At 42.3% G+C, this 21,384-nt stretch overlaps 2 protein-coding genes across 2 annotated transcripts in view; both read right to left on the bottom strand.

Moving 5' to 3' along the window:
• Positions 1-1,839: 1,839 nt before the first annotated feature.
• Positions 1,840-10,315, bottom strand: LOC306713842 (FYVE, RhoGEF and PH domain-containing protein 4-like; the record flags this gene model as incomplete). Its single annotated transcript, XM_079183681.1, has 16 exons — positions 1,840-2,184; positions 3,130-3,270; positions 3,358-3,498; positions 3,603-3,728; positions 3,932-4,015; positions 4,108-4,138; positions 4,390-4,562; positions 4,806-4,949; positions 5,301-5,359; positions 5,545-5,683; positions 5,772-5,928; positions 6,431-6,576; positions 6,826-7,306; positions 7,423-7,954; positions 8,145-8,285; positions 10,189-10,315. 16 exons carry the CDS (start codon positions 10,313-10,315, stop codon positions 1,885-1,887), a joined length of 2,922 nt encoding a protein of 973 aa, XP_079039807.1. The 3' UTR covers positions 1,840-1,884.
• An 8,036-nt stretch (positions 10,316-18,351) lies between these two features.
• The window catches only part of LOC306713841 (serine/threonine-protein kinase pim-1-like), a gene marked incomplete at both ends in the record, with an annotated part of 6,378 nt that continues 3,345 nt past the window's right edge, over positions 18,352-21,384 (bottom strand). Inside the window, 5 exons of the mRNA XM_079183680.1 lie at positions 18,352-18,449; positions 18,567-18,740; positions 18,850-19,030; positions 19,457-19,672; positions 19,794-19,838. Coding sequence (XP_079039806.1) covers positions 18,352-18,449; positions 18,567-18,740; positions 18,850-19,030; positions 19,457-19,672; positions 19,794-19,838 — 714 coding nt within the window. The remainder of the gene's footprint in view (positions 18,450-18,566; positions 18,741-18,849; positions 19,031-19,456; positions 19,673-19,793; positions 19,839-21,384) is intronic.

The following is a 21,384-nucleotide window of genomic DNA, read 5'->3' as shown; positions in this document are numbered from 1 at the left end:
AAAAGGAGACTTAGCCGTTCTGTAAATAATCCTTTATGTATAGTGTGTTTAGCGTATGTGTGATATGGGGTCCGCCTCTCTGCCAGTGTTGCTTTCCTCGTATCAAGCGCTGGATTCAAACATCTCATTTTTAAGCCTCTGTGTCCGAATCAGGGCCTCCTTACTTGAAATCTAACTCACTGCGAGCAGGTCAAACCACCCTCGTCTTCAAGAGCCATGTCTGTAAGCACTGCTGTTTAACTGGCACGTGGTGCGACAAATTGAGGAGTTTGTCATTTAATGTGAAGACAGATTACTTTAAGACCAAATCAGATTGTCTAATGATGTCGAACAGGAAAAGGGGGACGTCCACGTGGACATAGAGGCTACTTGAAATGGCTTTATTTGCAGCGGCGCTGTCTGGCTGGGCCTGCAGTTCAGAGGAAGGCACTGTTACACAAAGAGACGGTTTAGTCTTGAATGCTTTTCTCAGATGTGTCCGGTTGTGTTTGCAGCTCTCGCATTAACACAACGACAGGCCTTCAGGGGGCCAGTTCACAACTTCAGATGATTCTCTCAATTCAGAGACACTGAGTTGGTTATTTAGCAGCTCCCACCTGCAGCATAGAGCATCGGTTAAGACACAACACTATAACTATATACGCTCCGTAGTAACATCATGTAGTGCATAAGTGGCATAAAAGAAACAAGGTTGTAGGTTATTCAGAAAGGAAATAAGAAACATCAAAGCTGCATTAATCAGAATTAGCAAAGAATGGCCCCTAATTGAAAAAGACACATTAGCATTAACATGGAGTCATGTATTTTTTGTCTGTCTTTTAGCCTTCACCACCTGCTGGAAAAAAGAAAAAAAAAAAAAAGCTTTAAGCTGCTAGCTGCTCGACTTTCTTCACCAGCTAGCGGCTAACGTTGTAAGTCCCCTGTTTAGCGCTAAATAGGTAGCGATCGAAATGTTAAAAAGCTCCCTAGAGATTAGAGATACTTCTCTGCAAGTTTGTCGACGACCCTTTTCACATTCCATGATTCCTGATAAATGCAAGTTATTTTTCCCTTTGATGGGACATTTATGATTTTAGCTTGCATCCCTCCATAGATCAGGTAGAATTGAACATTTTGTGTAGAACAGCACGGTCAGTGTTTTGTGGATGTATTTTGGACTAACCATCATTACATCACTGCAATGTGAAAATACATGTGCTGAAAAAAAAGACAAATTCTATTGAAATAACATAAAGTCAATCTGAAAAAGAAACCTTTTTCTTCCCCTTTGAAACATATCGCAGAAGCTAACCCGGTGCTTTGGTTACTACACACATACAAGATACAATGTTGTGTCGTTTTATGTTTTACACTGATCATTTATTCTTTTAAATGTGTTATTGAGAGTTTCTTTAGCTATTTATCGTTTTGAGTGTAAATATTCAATTGCTGTATCTGTAAAGAACTGGGGTCAGTTGAATGTGTTTTATAAGACAACGATGATCCCACAGAGCCTCTGTGCATCACTGAACCCCTCATGCAATCGTGTGTCCGCTGTGAGAAAACAACCTCAAGCATTTTTTCACGCCACATCGCATGGCACCTTAGACGACGTTGTACAAAGCTGAAGCAAGCATCTTTGTAGGTGAAGGGATAGTCCGACTCATGTTAAAACACCTTCACTTTATTTACTTTACCGTAAAAACCATTTCAGAAATAAAGTGCATCGCCACCGTTAAGGGAGTCACAGTTTTCAGTCTGAATATTGTCAAGAACAACCTTTACATTCCTGAATTTACTCATTTTATTAAATGTTTATTTCAACGCTACCGTCTTCAACATCAATGGAACTTGGTCTGTTGTTGTGTGTTCATGTGCTTTCCATAAGTGCCTGATCTCAAACATTCAGGAGTTCTTTTCCTTGTTGCCAATGATGATAAATTCCTCACCAGTACTCGCGCCGCCATCACTGAAGCTACCAGTAATGCTCCATCTGGAGCCGTTGGTGTTGAAGTCATACTGCCTGCCGGTCACAACAACTCTCAGGACGTTCAGCCAGCTTTGTTTGAGGTCCAAGCCATCGCAGGAGAACGTGTGGGTGGTTTTGGATTGTCTTAAATAGAAACAAGGCTGACCCTGGAGCTCCTGCGGGGAATCCTCCACACTATAGCCCAGTAGCGGTATACTGGATAGGGGCTTCACATCCTGGAGATGAGGAGTAGATGAAGGACAGGGACAGACAAGCAGGTGGTGGATACAAAGGCTTAAGCTGTGCGGGGCAAGAATTTGTATGAAACATTATGTTTTTGTCAACAATAATCCCATGGTGGAGTTGCAACAGAATAGTGCGCTCTCCTCTCTCATAGAGAATAAGTGATGTCACCGTTTCCACATGATGGTAAACAAGCCAGTCAATGGTTTATTGACGCTGACCCTTGTGCCTCACCGTAAAGAAGTTGTACTGATGTCCTTAGCGGACCTAAATGTACAGAATTTAACCCTTCATATGTCAGTTTACACAATTGAATTAGTTTCTGTGTACTAACTGCTTGGGGGATTTTTTCACATTCTGGGATATGTAGATGATTAGCACAAACATTGATTGTGATGCATTGTTTCCTGCAGGAAACCAGGAACACAGCATGTACTTGCCCGATAGAGCGCACATGAGAATATGGCTCAATCTGGTAAAAATATTGAAAAACTACAATTTTAAATTCAGGCCTCTAGATTGAAAACCTAATATAATAGAACGCATGTCTCATGCTGTAATGGTTGTGGGATAAAAAGTTGTGGGACATTTTTGTGTATTTTTGCTATACAGTTTATTATAGGAGCTGATGTTAAAGTGGCATTACTTTAACCTTTTTAAAGATCAGAATCTGTTTCTGCAGTTGATGGCACAACAGCTCTTTGCAATTTTAGCAGCATTTCCCTTTTCCCCGTGCGAGTGCATGATTGCAGATGGTGACTGTTGCGTTTGAGGGGCCGTGACTATGGTGATAACACCAAATGCATTTCGTATAGAGACGGCCTCAAAAAAAACAGTGACATACAAACAGATGTGGCATAATAACTCCAAAGTTTGGAAATAAAATGCAATAGTAACATTGTCACATTAACATTATTCTTCATCACAGAGATCCCTACCTGTGGGGCTGTGTACAGGTGGAGGAGCACAGGTTCAGACCGGGTGACAACAGACCACATCTGTTGCCAGGTCTTTGGGTTGTCACCATACAGCAGGAAGCCACACATCACGTAGTCACTGTAGACTGGAATTTCCTCCGACTGGGAGAAAACACAATGCTTATAAAGACTTAGATCCATGTTATGTTGTATTTGATGCTCCTAAAAAGACTGACACACAAGGCTCACCTCCAGTATCCTCTTCTTTCCCTCCACCTTCTCCCCTCTCTGACCCGACAGGATGGAGCAGCAGGCTTTGCACACTTTGTTCAGCTTGTTGCCATCATACTCTAAAGCCACTTTGTTCTCTGAACACTTCCCGCACACCACCTAGGGGAGCAGAGAAACCTTCACTGCTATCGTGTCCTAAAATAAAAAGGAGCTTTTGCCTGTATTGTGTGTTCAGTGCAAAGCTGCCACATCACGTCACTCACGCAGCCGCAGGCTCTGCAGTGATGTCTTCTCCTGGTGAGTGCGTTGAAAGGTTCCTGGCATTTCATACACACGGTCACCTCGTTGTCCCTGATCCAGCGAGGGGCCCGTTGGCCGAGTTCCTCCGTCTGCAACACACACACACACACACACACACACACACACACACACACACACACACACACACACACACACACACACACACACACACACACACACACACACACACACACACACACACACACACACACACACACACACACACACACGATGAGTTTCTGAATATATTATTATTACTATTATAATATTTCTGAAATATGATCAAACTTACTGATTCTTCTACAGTTAGCTCCTTAAAAGCCAATTTGAAAGTTTGATGATTCTTCAGGAAAACGTCAATGGCTTCCTGAATTACCTGGAAATAAAACTTGTGTTACATCTTTTTGAATATTTTTCCTAATTCATGGTAATGTGTTGCACCAAACATGCATGAAAATACCCCCGTACCTTTATCCACTCATCTCGGTCTTGTTCAGAGCTTGAATAAACAAAAAACAATTACACATTGTATGCACTTTCTATAATTAACATTTTAATCACAAAAGATTATGTTCACAGACTACAATACAGTACGTTGAGTCAAATCAAATACATCTACTAGAACATGTAGATGTGTTGTCTAACAAATTTACAGGCAGGCGAGTCTACCGTCAACAAAAAAAACAAAAGCAGCTCAACTGGTATGAAACAGCCCACTTTAAGGACGTACACACACACACAAACACACACCTGGCCTGCAGTTCAAGGGTCCTCTCCTTTCCAGAGACCTGGAAGGTGTGTGAGTGGTCTTCATTGGTGGTCTGCTGCACCTGCATGCCATCCACTCCGATCCTGCAGCGGACAGTAAAACGCTGCCCAACTAGGCTGAACTTAGGAGTGCAGCACAGCAGAAAGTTGTTGAACTGTGGAGGAAAGTTATAAACCGTGATCTACAAGGTTCCTTTTATGAACTGAGATCCAAATTAGAATCACATTTTATGGCATTCATCTCTTGAGTGACTTAGAAAAAGTGAAGTTTAAAAATAAAACCCTATGATAGAAAAGGTAAAACAGATGTTCGAGGGGTATATATGAACAGTCAAAAGGTTCTTGGCAGATTATGGATCGTTGTCGGTGCAGAAATGCCCAGAGATGTAGTTTCTAACCAGGAACAGGTGCCTCTCCATGGCGGATGTGTTCCTGGCAGCAAGCTTGAGCAGACGTCCTTCCCTGAGGAACTCGTTGGTTGGGTTGACCACCTCCTCCTCTCCAACCATCTCAAAGATCTCCAGCAGCCGCTTCCGGCTCTCCTACAGGGAAAGAAAGAGAAACGCTAAAACACAGCCGTCTGCGCACACAATCAGCAATTTTGTCTGGCATATTGATACAACTTGATTTCATTTATTTCTGTCAAAATGTCATTACAAGAACATGCAGTAAATGCATACAACTTTGATGTTAAAATCATCCAGTAAATATAAAGCCTAGCTATACAGCTGTGACATTCCAAATTATATAATCCAGATGAAAAAACCCCACAATAATAGATGGATCAAAATCACAATATTAGGATCACTTTTGACAATATAATGTGTTGTCTGACTGTGATGATATCGTACTTAGCACAATGGTACATGATGTGGTGTGATATGGTAACGTACAGCTTTGTGGATGGCGCTGTTGGAGTGGGTGGCTGCCATGGAAATGGTCTGCAAGGATTCTGCGGGAGGAGACAAAAGGAAGAGGTTCATTCTGCTCATTACAGACATAACGACCCCACAGAGACAGACTGGACCTTTATGAGGGACAAGAGGAACCATAAAGAAATCTAACACAAGCACTCTCACAGCAAGGATATTGGTAGACTGAACAATTAAACTAGTAATAATGGTACAGCATACGTACTGTGAGCAAGATCATAATCTGGGTTTTCCCTGGGCAGTTTCTTCAAGTAATCCCTGAGCAGCATCTCATAACGTGGAATCCGCTGGACTGGTTCCAACATGTGGTGCTGCAGGGTCAGGCTGCCGCACACCTCCTGACTCTAAACACAGGCCCACACATGCACAACATCCCGTTCAGAGAACCGTACTTTCAGATGCATAGGAATAAACGTACCGAGTAGGCTTTACCTGTATGTCCAGGATGATATTTCTGAAGACAGAGGAGCGTTCACTCCAGGTCCTCACCAGCTCCATGGCCTGCTCAAAGTTCCTGATGTAGTCGGCATACATCTTCAGGAAGGGTGCGTGTTGAAGCAGAACACTACCCAGGCCTGGGCTCTCACACCTAGAGTTGGTGGACACATTTGATTTTTTTAATAAGAAATGACTTAGAGGGTAAAGTGTTGAGTTTGTATATACAGTTTCCCACCTTAAGAGGACAGAAAATAATTTGAGAAATGTAAGCCTTCATATTTAGTGTTTTGGTAGCAAGTCCTGATGTCTACTTCGAGCCTCTGCCACAGCTGCACTCTGGACTTGCTTGTTTGTTGCCTTCAGTATGTTCAGTTGGGGTCAGGGGATTGATTTAACTGGCCAAGAACAGTCTACTATCTTCCCTTAAAAAATAGATTCATCCTGCTGCCACTGACAGCTGTGGCATTACCAGGAACCTCCCAGCCATCACATTTAAACAATGACAGAGTGTAGCTTGGAGGAGCTGTTGACATTTATAATAGTGGACCAAATAATTTCAGTTGTCACATAGCAAGTTGACCTTTAAATAGCAACATTTACACTATAGTAATGGGCATGACGGGACTTGCGGTGTCTATGAAGTGAACACCCACCAGTGGCTGATGCAGTTCTCCAGGTCAGGTAGCAGGAACTGGCTGTGGAAGGAGTAGATGGAGGAGATGTTGGAGAAGATATTTCTTATCACGTCGGGAGGAAACGAGCCGCCATCAGCCTCCTCAGTTAGGCGTGAGCAGAACACCTGTGGAGGAAGTTAGAGAGTCATGATGGACTCAAATTCATTTTACACTTCACCCTAAAAAGGAATGTAAATAAAGACAAGTTTGTTGAGAACGTGGCGATAGAGGAAATCCCTGCCATTTCCTCCATATCAACAAGAACTATGCTAACCTAAATGAGCATGCAACAATAAAACCAAGTCTCTGCATCCAAGAAAGTGGCTCTAGTTGGTTTTCGTGGTAGAAATTTAGAAATAGATTACCACACTGACCTGGTCGAGCAGGTGGAGACGAGCCACGTAGGCTCTCTCTGTCTGCAGGAGTTCATTGGCTATCTTGTACAACTTCTGCTCTTGATTCTCTTCATCTTTTGGCTCACTTCCTCCTCTCTCCTTTCTCATCTCATCATCATTTTGTTCACCGCTAGACTCCTTCTGAATCCTGCCATCTTCTGTCGTTCCAGTGGCCTCGTTCCACTGGCGGGAAGACTTGGAGTCATATCCAGCTGGTATCTTGTCTTCTTCCATGTTATCATTTATTCCCATTGCATTCACTGCTGTGCAAACTCTCCCCTGCACTATGCCATTCATTTGTCCTGGGGAATGCCCTTTGCTGTTGCTTGATAGATGGGCTTCACTTTGGGCACGACTGACTTCATGATGAACTGGTGCTATGAGGGTGATGGCTGACCCGGTGCAGTTGGGGGATTGCACCAGTGTCAGTGGAAAGCGTTCAACGTTTTCAGTGGGAATCCTGCAAAAATAAAAGTCATACTCATAAGTGATTGGATTCTAAATACTGCAATCAATGCCACAGTAAGTTATTTAGGTAATCATGGTGCAGAAACCGACCAAATAAAAAAATCCAACCTGCTCTCGTCCAAGTAAAGAATCAAGTCAGACACGCTCAAAGATTTCCCCGCTCTCTTCTTTTTTCTCTCCATCTTGCTGCTTGCGATTCTGTGCAGTCCGAGCCAGGATTTAGAGCTCTTGGAGAGGCTGTGGCTCTTGATTCTCCCCTGCAAAGGGCTGGGGGTCTTCAGTAATCCACCGAGAGGGCTGTGGTTCCTTTGGGACAATGTAGCAGGACTGTGCCTTCCTACTCTCAACAGGCTACAGCTCCGAATGCCTACTGTGCCTGGACTTGGAGATCTTAAAAGTGGACTGCTTGTCATACGTGGAATCCCCCGTGTATGTGCGGCAGGGACCCCGTTCAACGAATAGTTCCAGCCTCCACTGATTGGACTAGCGGAGCCTAGACAATTCTGTGCTGGGCTGACACGGGAAACAGAAACTCCGTCATCTCTTTTCAGACTCTGGTCTTGCTCTGTGCTGTTCACTTGTTGACTGTGGGCTTGAGCGGGTCCTGCCTTGCTCTGGAGGTGAGCTGGTTTAGAAGGCACTGCAAAGAGATACACAGCACAGTTGGCTAATTTACGATTGGAGATGCAGGTCCAGTATAGTCCACGAAAACATTCAGGTAAGACATGACGTGATCTCAAAGAATAACGAGGGATTTAATAAATAACTTAAAGTAACAGACCTGCATTTGTTTTTCAGGTTATGTATGTAGATACAGGACTTCAGCCTACCATGTGGATTGAAAGGCGACCCTTTCGCTGGGCTTCTTTCGTTGTCTTCCTCTGCACCAGGTTTAGAGTTTGGTTCGGATCCACAGACTCTGTCACAAGCGCTGCCACAGCTGTACGAGCCGCACACCCCACTGCTCGCCTCTAAAAGAAATACACAGTTACTATTTAAACCATGCATATTTTCCCCACACTGCATGACAATAGCTTCCGTATACAGTACTTATTTCACACTTTACTTAGGCTTCCACAGGGTGAAATATTAAAAATACAAAAAAGGGTCAATTCAGTCGGCACCAACATTTCAAGTGGAAAAATCTAAATCTCTTGCAAAATCATTGTTTCCTACTTTAGGATCTTGACTACAAATTTTTGTTTTATTCTAGTTTTGAACGTTGAAGACATATTTTGCTGAGTCCTTGGAAACGGCATACACTATTTCTTAAACTTAAGCCATTCTGAGTGCATGATTCAGAGGTCTTGTTCCTCCCGAGCCTTCAACTAGGAACAAATATCACACATGCACATGGAAAAAGGACCTCACGCTCGCCTTGCTGCTGCTAATCTCTTGGTTGTATTGCTCAAGTGTTTCTTCGACACGCATACAAACATTCTCTTGCATTTTGTACTTCTAGAAGCACTGCGGGTTGTTGCTGTATAGCATTACGCCCTGCGTATTCCTGTATGGTATGAAATTATATATGCGGCCACTGGTATTAAATATAAAAATGTTTACTATGCATGTTTTATTTATAACAATTAACATGTTCAATCTTGGACTGAAGACTACATTTAGTTTAAATTATGAAGTACACAATGTTCCAGGTAAGGATTACTTTTTGTCCAGAATCAAAAATGAAAAAGGATTACACTTGGTTTACACTGGTTTTGTATTTGATCCAACACGTTTCCTCAAGAAGAAGAAAAGCAAGTACTATGTATGTTTCACTACTCTTTAAAATCTGTTTGACTGGCATCCTTACTTCACAACAACTTACTACCTTCACATTGTGGAACTCTTAGTTTCCTTACCTGCAGTGTACGTCCAAACTCATGCAAGATTATCCATAACTTGTATAACAAAGCAAAGCTTTGCTGTTCACTCCTGGCTTCACTGAAACAGATTTGTTGATCATGTGGTGAGGGCAAGAAGTCTACTTTCTCAACACTAATACTTCTGCTTTCTCACTTCTCTCTTTTCCCCTAACCTATGCCAGTTGTACAAGTTATTTCAGGGTCTCAGAGGTAATAGTTGGCACTTTTCCTAATAGAGTACTTTCACTCCCCAAGAATCTTGAAGTTGTTAGACAGCCCCGATGTCTAGGTGGAGCGCACAACTTTGAGAGAACACAACAAAGAGAAAGATGCACATGGAAGACTATAGGTGACTCCTTTTAAACATATTCAAACATCTATAACATTTGAGTTCTTCCTTTTAGAACGACTAAGTTCGAGTTAAGAGATACTGTTGAATAAAAACATTGTGTGCATTAACTAAGTTTCCGTGGTTGCCACATTTCCGGGTAACCAGATGATTGAAAAATGCTAATTCTTGCAGGAACAGTTAAAAGCTAGCGAGCTGGAGCTTTGTATTTAACAGGCAAAAGTAAAAAATATGGAACTATTCCTTCAATATTTGTAACTATTGTTGAACTGAATCCAAAAGCACTATTGGGTGTATCAATTTCTAGCCTCTCAGTTGTGATTATAAAAAACAAACAAACATGCATACACACCAAGTGCATTTCACAAGAGAACTCAACTGAAATAGCATATACTGATGTAAGACAGGCACGGTGTTGATGCCCTTGGCCCCCTCTTACACTGCAGTTTGAGCCTTGACAACCTGGTTCATCTGGCTGGTGTGAACACAGACAATTTCCTGATATATTGGAAAATATACTGATTGTATTTTGACCATGTTACCCAACAATAACCACAAATCCATTATTTTTGCCACAAACTCCCACTAAAATAAAACCAGCTCATCTATAGTAACTACAGCAATAGCAAATGCACTCTTAATTAAATAAAAAAGGTCCTTCACCTGTGTGTGAAGCAAGGCAGTCCATCGCAGCACCTTTGACCTTCCGCCTGACAGCCACTCTTCTGAAATCCTCCGTCTCGGCGTTGCAGTTCAGAGTCAAACTGTTCCTCTTCTTCAGGTCAAACATTGTTACGAAGACGCTTCAGTTCCACCTTAAGCCCGCTGTTGGTTTCAGAAGACGGCAAATTGTACCGGAAGGAGAGAGGGGGAGCGACGCGCCACTGTGTTCAATATTTCACGTGCTTAATCATCGCATATTTCTCCAGCTGTTTGACAAGCCCCGCCTCTCAATTAAATCCCCACGCGCCCTCTGACAAGCCCACCGGAGGCTCTGACCAATCCGCTGGCGCACAGTCAGTTTTCACATTGTGAAGGGATCTATGAAATCATGACTTACCTTATCACTTTAACCTGCTTGAGAACAAATACTGTAATCTTTACACATGCTGTATGGCAGTTTATGTTAATATATTTTATATTTAGACTCTGTTATGGTCAAGTAAGCGTGTAAAAATGTCTCTTTAAAATCTCTGAGTAGACTTTGAATCAGCTTCATACTTTAACTTTAAAGTTGATTTTTACCAGAGATTTAACTACTCAATTGTAGGGTTATGGAGAAGGATAAACGACTAATACCCCAATGAACAAATGAATAAAAGCAACAAATATTATTGAAAATAAATAGATAAATCTAAATAAATGAACAGATGATTAAATAAAAAAAATACGTAAATATTAGTATACGCAAAAGGAACAAATAAATGTATGTGAATAATGACTGTCATTTAATTAGTTATTTCAGTAATGCTATATTTCTATGCATCTGTAATAATAACAATAATAAATACAATAACAATAATCAGTGCCGATCAATAAATTAGTCAACTAACAAAATAAGTTAACTAGTAACGTTTTTGTTTCTTTTCTGTCAAGATTTTCTTTATTTTCTCTAATTGCAAACTGAGTATATTTGAGTTTGAGACGTCACCATGGGATCCTGGAAAATGTGATGGGTATTTATTTCACTTTTATGACATTATATAGACCAAACAACTGATTGATTAACTGAGAAAATGATCGGCAGATTATTCAATTACAAAAACAGCTGTTAGCTGCAGGCATAGTAATTAACTTACAGTACATTAAATGAAAATGCTTTAAATTAAACAGTGAAAATAAAGAATGTATAAAAGAAAAGGTCTAGGGCTGCAATTAAATCTTATTTTCATTAATTAATCTGCAGATTATCAGATTAGTCAATAATTCATTTAGTGACTAAATAGAGTGCATTTTAGTTTGACAACATTTTTCTCTATTTAGGCCGACTCAAAGAATAGTGAAAAGGTCCCCATCACACATCCTATGAGACCTAAGGTGACATTTTCAAATTGTTTATGGTTTTCTTCCGAGAAAATTCATAAATGTGTGGAGCTGGAACCAGTTTGGCATTTTTACTTGAAGAACTATGATTGAAATTATAAATCAACATGTTTCCCTTTATGACCTACGAAAATGTTGTGTTAATCAATAAATACAATACATGAAATATAAATGGGCAACTGTTCGCATTAAATAAAATAGTACGAAATAACATAAAATGTTTAATATTAACTCGTTAGTGGATGTCATTTCATTCTGCTCTGCACCTGGTCGCTGACCTGAGGAGCTGAACTGTTGGAAAGTGACTTTTCAACTCACAAACAAAGTGCTGAATTCAGAAACAGCCTCTGAACTGTCGAAATCTTCAAGAACAAGCTATTCAAGTGTCAAAATAAATGGCCTCCGCTGGTTTACGCTGCAAGAAACACCTGCTGAGCATTGGCATCGTCCATGCTGGATGAGCTTTATGGTAAAATATCAGACCACATGTGAGAATTCTTCTTCTTTATAGTTAATAAAGGAAGAATAACATGACGTAATATAATATAATACCATATAATAATGTAATTAGGGTCAGTTCATGCTATTGAACAGCATGAACTGACTAGCTTAAACTATCTTAAACACTTTTAAGTTTAAGTTAAACCTAACTAGCTTAAACCTGTTATTTCTATGTAAAAGTGTCACAGATTAATTCATTTCCTAAACGTGCACATGTCAAGTGGAAAATGTATGAATTTTAATGTAGTGATTAAGAAACACATCAATTTTGAGTTGGTGCACCAGGGTCGTTGAGTTAACGTTGGAAGTATAGCACAAAGATGATTTTTTGAAAAATGCTAAATGACAATCTTCACTAAGTGGACAGTGTAAATGACTCTTAAGAGGTTCTATGAATGTTTCCTATAACCTTTTTCTTTGCAAGTTACCTCAGTTAATAACTTCCTGCCAGCCTTTATTTTGTAAGTGCCTTTTTACGTTTTGGGTCCTTTTGGTGAAACCGGAAATGGATCCAAATCTTGTCAGAATATTGTAACGTGACTTTGCATAAAGAAAAGTACGAAAATTGACGGTGCAGACTAAAGGAAAAGCGTTATAAAATATATTCTTCTGAAATAAGAGTTTCTTAATTAACGGTTAAGCACCTAGCTGGAACGGCAACAAAGTATTGTGTGTTTAGTGTGTGTTTGATGTATTACTGTTTCAACTGGATGCTAATGTTAGCTTAACAGGTATGGCTAAATGACTAAACTGTAATTTTAAGCTAATGCTAGATTTAGGTTTTACATGTGCTTTTGAGAAGTATACATAAGAGAAAATGTTTGATTAATGCTCACATGTATATTTAAATGTAATTCAAGGAATGTTTAAACTCGTAAGAGCTCATTTATGTTTTATCTGTTCCGTAGCTCTTACGGTGCTTTCTGGAAAAAGGTCATAAGGAGAAAAGTAAATTTGTGTTGATCAAAATAAGAATGCCGGTTGAACATGAATAAAGGCCTCTGGAAACATCAGTACGCTTCACCATTGTCCGGCTGGGGTCTGCTACAGACAGTATTGGGACAGACATGTTGAATGTCAATGCATATAAATGAGACTGATTGTAAATGTGATAAATGTGAGCTAACGAGAACTTGTTGGTCTCTAACCTCTCACACTTTCACTTTGTGTCCATAATTGAGAGAAAAACACAATACATGTCATAATTTGAAACCAACAGTAACATCTAATTGTTAGTGAAGCAGACAGCTCATCTGAAGAATATTTATTTAGTGTTTGACTTATATGTGATTTTTAACAAGGGACAACATTTAACAGCAGAACTTGTTTAGGATCTACCACATGCTAATTCACAGACTTAGATCAGATATTAAGTTGTTTGATGTCATGTTGTGATGGTTAGTGCTAAACTCAGCACACGTTCCAACAAGAATCTGATCCGAATCGGAGAGAAATAAACATTTTTTAAACGCTTTTGTTTCATTTTGTTTCATTCATTAAGATCATATTACTCATATCTTGCCTCTATTGATTGGTTGCTGGTCAGTTTTAGGGTTGATTGATTTTTATATTTTTCTGATGATGTTTAAAACATGTAGTGGGAATTGCTGCTCCCCTACATACGAACACACTGTTGCCTCAGAGGCAGGACTCTCTGGCTGCTCCTAAATCCTGGATCGAGACCACAGTCCAGGGTCTCAGCTGTCAGGGCCTCAGTTCTGGAGCTCCCTGCTTGAAGATCTGAGGTTTGCTGCGTATTTTAAATCACTCCTCAAAACCTCTTAAATACACCTTTTATTTACATTAACACCGTGTTTTATTGGTTTCCTGCTCTATAGTGTCTTATCCATTTTGTTTGTTGAGTTCTAATTTTTTATTTAGTTTTTTTGTAGTTCTTTTAATTCCCTGAACTTATTTAAAAATATAATCATGTTTTAATCATGATTATTGTGTAAAGCTCCTTGTACCTTTGCTTTGAAAGATCTTTTTTTAGGCTTGTTTGCCTTTATTTGACCGCACAGCTGAAACACTTTTAATCAGGCCTAAAATGTTCAATGAAAAGTAAACAACACTCTATGTGTCCTTTATCTACAAATCCTGATTCACTTATAATTTATTTTTTCAAGATCATTGCTGTCAATATTATTTATTCGTATACCATATGTCTTTCACTATAATGGAGGAAAGAGCTTGAAAGTTCATTTAAAACTCAAATTTATTTTTATTGTTCAGTGTTAAATATCCCATTATATACTGAATATGTTGGCCCAGCCCAAGCTCTCTAAGAAAACGAGGAAAAACTCCCCCAAATCCTGATTGCAGGAAAATGAGGAGAAACCTCGGGAAAGGCAATTCAGAGAGAGATCCCCTCTCCTCGGACGGCTGGGTGTGCTACAAGATCTGCAAAAGCAGGAGTTCCTCACGTTCTCCTTCCTGTCAAAGATTCAGAGCAGCATTAGTATTTGAATGACACTTATGCATGACATTAGATAATATTAATATAATAATTCCAATTACTAACAGGCTATTCTTTGTATCAACCTTGTCCTGCAGAATGACAATGAAGGAGTTCCTCACGTTCTCCTTCCTGTCAAATAGGGAGCAGCATTAGTATTTCAATGACACTTATGCATGATATTAGATAATATTAATATAATAATTCCAATTACTAACAGGCTGTTCCTTTGTATCAACCTTGTCCTGCAGAATGACGATGAAGGAGTTCCTCACGTTCTCCTTCCTGTCAAAGAGGCAGAGCAGCATTAGTATTTCAATGACACTTATGCATGACATTAGATAATATTAATATAATAATTCCAATTACTAACAGGCTGTTCCTTTGTATCAACCTTGTCCTGCAGAATGACGATGAAGGAGTTCCTCACGTTCTCCTTCCTGTCAAAGAGGCAGAGCAGTGTTAGTATTTGAATGACACTTATGCATGACATTAGATAGTATTAATATAATAATTCCAATTACTAACAGGCTGTCAGGATTCCTGTCTGAACCATTGTGTGTTATCATGAATCTGTGGTGCAGGATGCTCTCCGGACCCAGCCAGACCCCGGAGGCGGACCTCCAGGCCGCCTCTTTGTTCCTCCGCCTGCACGCTCCCAAGTGCTCCAATGGGCGCATACCTCCCGGTTCTCCTGTCACCCGGGCATCAGACGCACCATTGACATGCTTCGGCGAACCTTTTGGTGGACGTCACTGGAGGCAGACACTAGAGCTTTCGTCCTCGCCTGCTCAACCTGTGCCCGCAACAAGACGTCACACCGACCCCTCGCCGGCTTGCTGCAACCCCTTCCGGTGCCACATCGTCCCTGGTCCCATATCGCTCTGGACTTTGTCACAGGTCTGCCACCATCGCAGGGGAACACGGTCATTGTTACGGTGGTTGACCGCTTCTCCAAGGCGGCTCACTTCCTCGCGCTGCCCAAGCTTCACTCTGCTCAGCAGACGGCTGACGTTATGGTCAGCCAGGTGTTCCGTCTGCATGGGATCCCTGTGGACATTGTTTCTGACCGAGGTCCGCAGTTCGTATCCCAGGTCTGGAGAGCCTTCGGCCGGGTCCTCGGCGCGACCATCAGCCTGTCTTCTGGGCTCCACCCCCAGTCCAACGGGCAGACAGAGAGACTCAATCAGGACCTCGAGGCCTCCCTCCGATGCGTGGCAGCATCTAACCCCTCCAGCTGGAGTACTCACCTGCCCTGGGTGGAATATGCCCACAACTCTCATACTTCTTCGGCGACTGGTCACACTCCATTCGAGGCCTCCCTGGGGTACCAGCCACCTCTGTTCCCCGCGCAGGAGGTGGAGATAGCCGTTCCCTCAGTTCAGCTCCACCTTCGTCGCTGTAGGAAGGTGTGGAGGGAGACCCAGGCCGCTCTTCTCCGTACCGCTGAACAAAATAAACGCTTGGCGGATCGCCGCCGCATCCCGACTCCACGTTACCAAGTCGGTCAAGAGGTGTGGCTCTCCACCAAGGACATCCCATTAAGGACCGAATCACGGAAGATGTCCCCCCGGTTCATCGGTCCTTTTGAGATCCAGGCCATTATCAACCCTTCCGCAGTTCGTCTGAAACTCCCCTCGTCCATGAGGATCCACCCGACGTTCCACGTGTCTCTGATCAAACCGGTGTCCACCAGTGCCCTGTGCCCTCCGGCCAGACCCCCATCTCCCACCCGGCTCATCGACGGAGGCCCGGCGCATACGGTCAACAGACTTTTGGATGTTCGTCGCCGGGGTCGGGGTTTCCAATACCTTGTGGATTGGGAGGGATACGGTCCAGAGGAACGCACATGGGTGCCCCGCTCTCGGATCCTCGACCCCACTCTGATTCGGGATTTTCGTCATCTGCATCCAGACAAGCCTGGCGGACCGCCTGGAGGCTCCCGTTGAGGGGGGGGTACTGTCAGGATTCCTGTCTGAACCATTGTGTGTTAACCTCTGTTTTCCCCCAATCTCCTCTCCTCATGTGTCTGTCATTCCCCTGTTTGTTATTGTATGTCATGTGCTCGGTGTTTGTTTTCTTGGACCTGCCTCCAGACGATTTCCATGGCCACACCCCTGATTGGCACTCAGCTGCGGACAATCTGGATCGTTACCAGCTGATCCTGATTCTACTGATCACCGCCTGGCTGCTTATCAACCCTGGCCCTGCAGGCCTGGGTTGTCAGTCCGTTTCGTCTTCTGCCTCGGTAGTCTTACCTCTGTTCCGTGAATTATCAGTTGATGTTTTCCTGGACTAACTTCCTTCCTCTCCACTACGGTTGTAGATCATTCGTTGTTCTGCCTGCCCTCCGGTGTCGTGCCACGGGACACACATCGTCGATTTGGCCACCTGTGTTGGACCACGGGCTCCACACATCCTCTCCTTTAAATCCTGGTGAAATAAAATCTGTTTTGCCAGACTGTCTCCTGTGGTCTTGCTATTGGGTCCTCATCTTGACCTCCCGTGACACAGGCTGTTCCTTTGCAGCATAACGTTGTCCTACAGAATGACGATGGAGTTCCTCACGTTCTCCTTCCTGTCAAAGAGGCAGAGCAGCATTAGTGTTTCAATGACACTTATGCATGACATTAGATAATATTAATATAATAATTCCAATTACTAACAGGCTGTTCCTTTGTATCAACCTTGTCCTGCAGAATGACGATGAAGGAGTTCCTCACGTTCTCCTTCCTGTCAAAGAGGCAGAGCAGTGTTAGTATTTGAATGACACTTATGCATGACATTAGATAATATTAATATAATAATTCCAATTACTAACAGGCTGTCAGGATTCCTGTCTGAACCATTGTGTGTTATCATGAATCTGTGGTGCAGGACGCTCTCCGGACCCAGCCAGACCCCGGAGGCGGACCTCCAGGCCGCCTCTTTGTTCCTCCGCCTGCACGCTCCCAAGTGCTCCAATGGGCGCATACCTCCCGGTTCTCCTGTCACCCGGGCATCAGACGCACCATTGACATGCTTCGGCAAACCTTTTGGTGGACGTCAATGGAGGCCGACACTAGAGCTTTCGTCCTCGCCTGCTCAACCTGTGCCCGCAACAAGACGTCACACCGACCCCCCGCCGGCTTGCTGCAACCCCTTCCGGTGCCACATCGTCCCTGGTCCCATATCGCTCTGGACTTTGTCACAGGTCTGCCACCATCGCAGGGGAACACGGTCATTGTTACGGTGGTTGACCGCTTCTCCAAGGCGGCTCACTTCCTCGCGCGACCATCAGCCTGTCTTCTGGGTTCCACCCCCAGTCCAACAGACAGAGAGACTGAATCAGGAGCTCGAGGCCTCCCTCCGCTGCGTGGCAGCATCTAACCCCTCCAGCTGGAGTACTCACCTGCCCTGGGTGGAATATGCCCACAACTCTCATACTTCTTTGGCGACTGGTCACACTCCATTCGAGGCCTCCCTGGGGTACCAGCCACCTCTGTCCCCCGCGCAGGAGGTGGAGATAGCCGTTCCCTCAGTTCAGCTCCACCTTCAGCATAACGTTGTCCTACAGAATGACGATGAAGGAGTTCCTCACGTTCTCCTTCCTGTCAAAGAGGCAGAGCAGCATTAGTATTTCAATGACACTTATGCATGACATTAGATAATATTAATATAATAATTCCAATTACTAACAGGCTGTTCCTTTGCAGCCTAACGTTGTCCTACAGAATGACGATGAAGGAGTTCCTCACGTTCTCCTTCCTGTCAAAGATTCAGAGCAGCGTTAGTATTTGGAGGACACGTTTGGTTTGGTGGACGTGCGTGTGTGTCTGTGCGTAGTTTTAGTTCTCTGTGAGCCATGGGTGAATGCTGAGCTGCTCCAGGGTAGGACGCTGCTTGGGGTTTAAGGTAAAACATTTTCCGAAGAAATCCTGGCAATCTGGAGAGAAAGAAGGAGAAGAAAGGTGAGGGCGACGGCTACAGTGATCCATCAGAATGTCAACTGAAATCAACAGATATGTTTCTGCTGACATGTTCGTGAGTATGTTTTTCTTACCTTCGGACAGCGTCTCGCTGAAATCCACAAGGTTTTTCAAGTACATCTTGGTGTGAAAATCTTCATCACTGTGGAGTATGTGAAAGAGGACCGTTCCAATCTGCCACACTGTGGTGGGTCCGGCTGTGTACCTATGACCTTTCCACCACTCTGGGGGGATGTAAGCAGTGGTACCTAGAAGATACAGACATAATAAGGTGATGAGGATGAGGAGCTGTGTCTAATTGTAAAAGTCACAGATGGGTAAGTTAGTTAAGAGCAGGAGTAAAGCCAGACATCTTACCGCGGAAGATGCTATAAGAGACTCCTTTCTTGGCAAAGCAGCTCAGACCAAAGTCAATGAGGCGAACTCGCGGGACGTCCGAGCTGGTCTCAATCAAGATGTTTTCACACTTAATGTCCCGATGGAAAATGTGTTCCTTCTCAAGATCAATTGCTGCATCTATCAGCTGTTTCAGTATGATCTGAGAGACAAAAAGAGAGAGATGAGGGATCACAGAGGAGGATGGTTTGACATGTTTTCATGGCTGTGACTCTGAGCTGACTACAACTACAAAACACAACGTTTCTAAAACCATCTTTAAGCCATAGAAACTGAAATGCACAAGAGATTTTCAGTAGATTGCGTAAAAACCACATCTGTTTATTTTTCTCCTCCAAATAACTTTAGTTGACCTGGAGCTTTGTCTACCATCTGTTTGACTGCCTCCACTACTGTTTCTTGATCCATCAGAACAATTACTTTGGTGAATACAATGTTACCATGATCAACAGAAACAATGACCTAAAAACTAGGAAAATAAACCTTAAATTGCAAAAGAAAATCCTTTAGGTAGTCTCCAAGTTCCTGTAAAAAGTTAAAGACACACAAGGATCCTCCAGCAGCTTACCTTGGCCTCCTGCTCTGGTAAGGAGCCTCTGTCTTGGATGTACATGCATAGGTCCTCGGCGGGGATCGGTCTCTCCATTACCAGGATCAGCTCCTCGTCCAGATCGTACCAGTCAAATAAAGACACAGGTGCTGACATCTCCACTGATCTACTTGTTATGTCCGCCAGTTTCAACATGATGGCAACCTCCATGGGCAGCTTCTTCCCAGTTCCATCCTGAAACATCACAACAGAGTGGAGGATGAGAGAGAACCATGATTCATCTATAATACATTCAGAAACAGAGTGCAGTGTTGAATACAGAAGATTTTAACAGCAGCAGGTGTTGCTCACTCACCACGTGGTAGAGAATGTTCTCCTTGGGAATGTATTTGATGGCAACCTACGAGATACAAAAAAGACTTGTGTTAGCACTCCCTGACCATATCGTGTGTGTGTGTGTGTGTGTGTGTGTGTGTGTGTGTGTGTGTGTGTGTGTGTGTGCAAGATTGTGTGTGTGTAACACTTACAGGTAGATTATCTGCTTTGCGATAGCCACCAAACACAGTTCCACATCCTCCTTCACCAAGCTGATCCTGCTGTTTGTATTTGGCCTCAAATTCAGCTGAACAGAACAACACATATTATGTCTTAATACAGTTGTAACACCAAATATATGCTACCTAAGCTCTAATATGAAACCCTCCTATATTATACTTAATATAGATCCTAATTTTACACTAAGATGAGGTCAAACCTTACATTTAATAATAATAATAATGTTTTTTATATAGCACCTTTAAAAAAAGAGTTTACAAAGTGCTTTGACAGACAAAGCAGCAAAAGCAAGGCAATAGTAACATCACTACACTGACCTCTTAAGGCATCTACAGACTGACTGGTCTTCTCCAGGTCTGTCTTCTTCTTTTTTGTCTTTGGTCCTTCGTTGTCATCATCGGAGGCGGCCTTCCTCTTACCGACACTCACATCCTCCACAGATGTAGTGCAGCTTTCTACAGAGGAGAAAAACACCCAGAGGAACATCAACTGTATGGTATTGTTGTGTTAGCTTTTTGTAAAGACTTACACTGATATGTTAACACATGTGAAGCACATGCGAACCCACAGTTACACACCCAAATATTCTTTTAAGTGTGTTTATCCTGGATGTCATAGAGCTTTCCAGAAGTTCAGAACACTGTGTTTCTAAAGTTTTTATTTTGTTTGTTTTACAGTCACTCGTCATCAGAGATTGAGGATACCAGCCAGACTCTGCAGTCAAGTCCTCTTTCAAGGTGTTCCCTCTCTTTATTGTTTTCATTCACGTGTGAGTTCATGCAGTTCAAATTAACTATAAATGTGTATACGACTTGTTATCAAGCTAGACTGTGAAGCAGTTCTATCAGACTGTTGTTGATACTACTTTAATTCAATGTTACACTGTTGATGCGAATGAGTTCAGTTAAGCTGGTCATTAACGATTTTATTGGTTTATTAGTTTTCTTCTAAACATGCAGTACATTCTGAGTTTTGTGATGTAATACAAATGTCCCTTTATTATTTGATAACAAGTAATGAACTGCAACATTTGTGTATTGAATGTCTATTGTGATTATTTTATTTGTTGGGAATTAAATGCAAAAGTAGTGGGTTGTATTACCCTTTGTAAATAAACGGTAACATTCTGGCACCGTAAAATCACGGTAAAACCTAGTCATCCTACTATCACCAACCGTAATTTAGTAAATTACCGTTAATTTACTAAGATGAGGTCAAACCTTACATTTAATAATAATAATAATGTTATTTATATCGCACCTTCAAAAAAAGAGTTTACAAAGTGCTTTGACAGACAAAGCAGCAAAAGAAAGGCAATAGTAACATCACTACACTGACCTCTTAAGGCATCTACAGACTGACTGGTCTTCTTCAGGTCTGTCTTCTTCTTT

Source organism: Pholis gunnellus, assembly GCF_910591455.1.
Source record: "Pholis gunnellus genome assembly, chromosome: 22".
NCBI lineage: Eukaryota > Metazoa > Chordata > Actinopteri > Perciformes > Pholidae > Pholis > Pholis gunnellus.
Note: the sequence above shows the minus strand (reverse complement) of the source record. Positions and strands in the feature narration are given on the sequence as shown.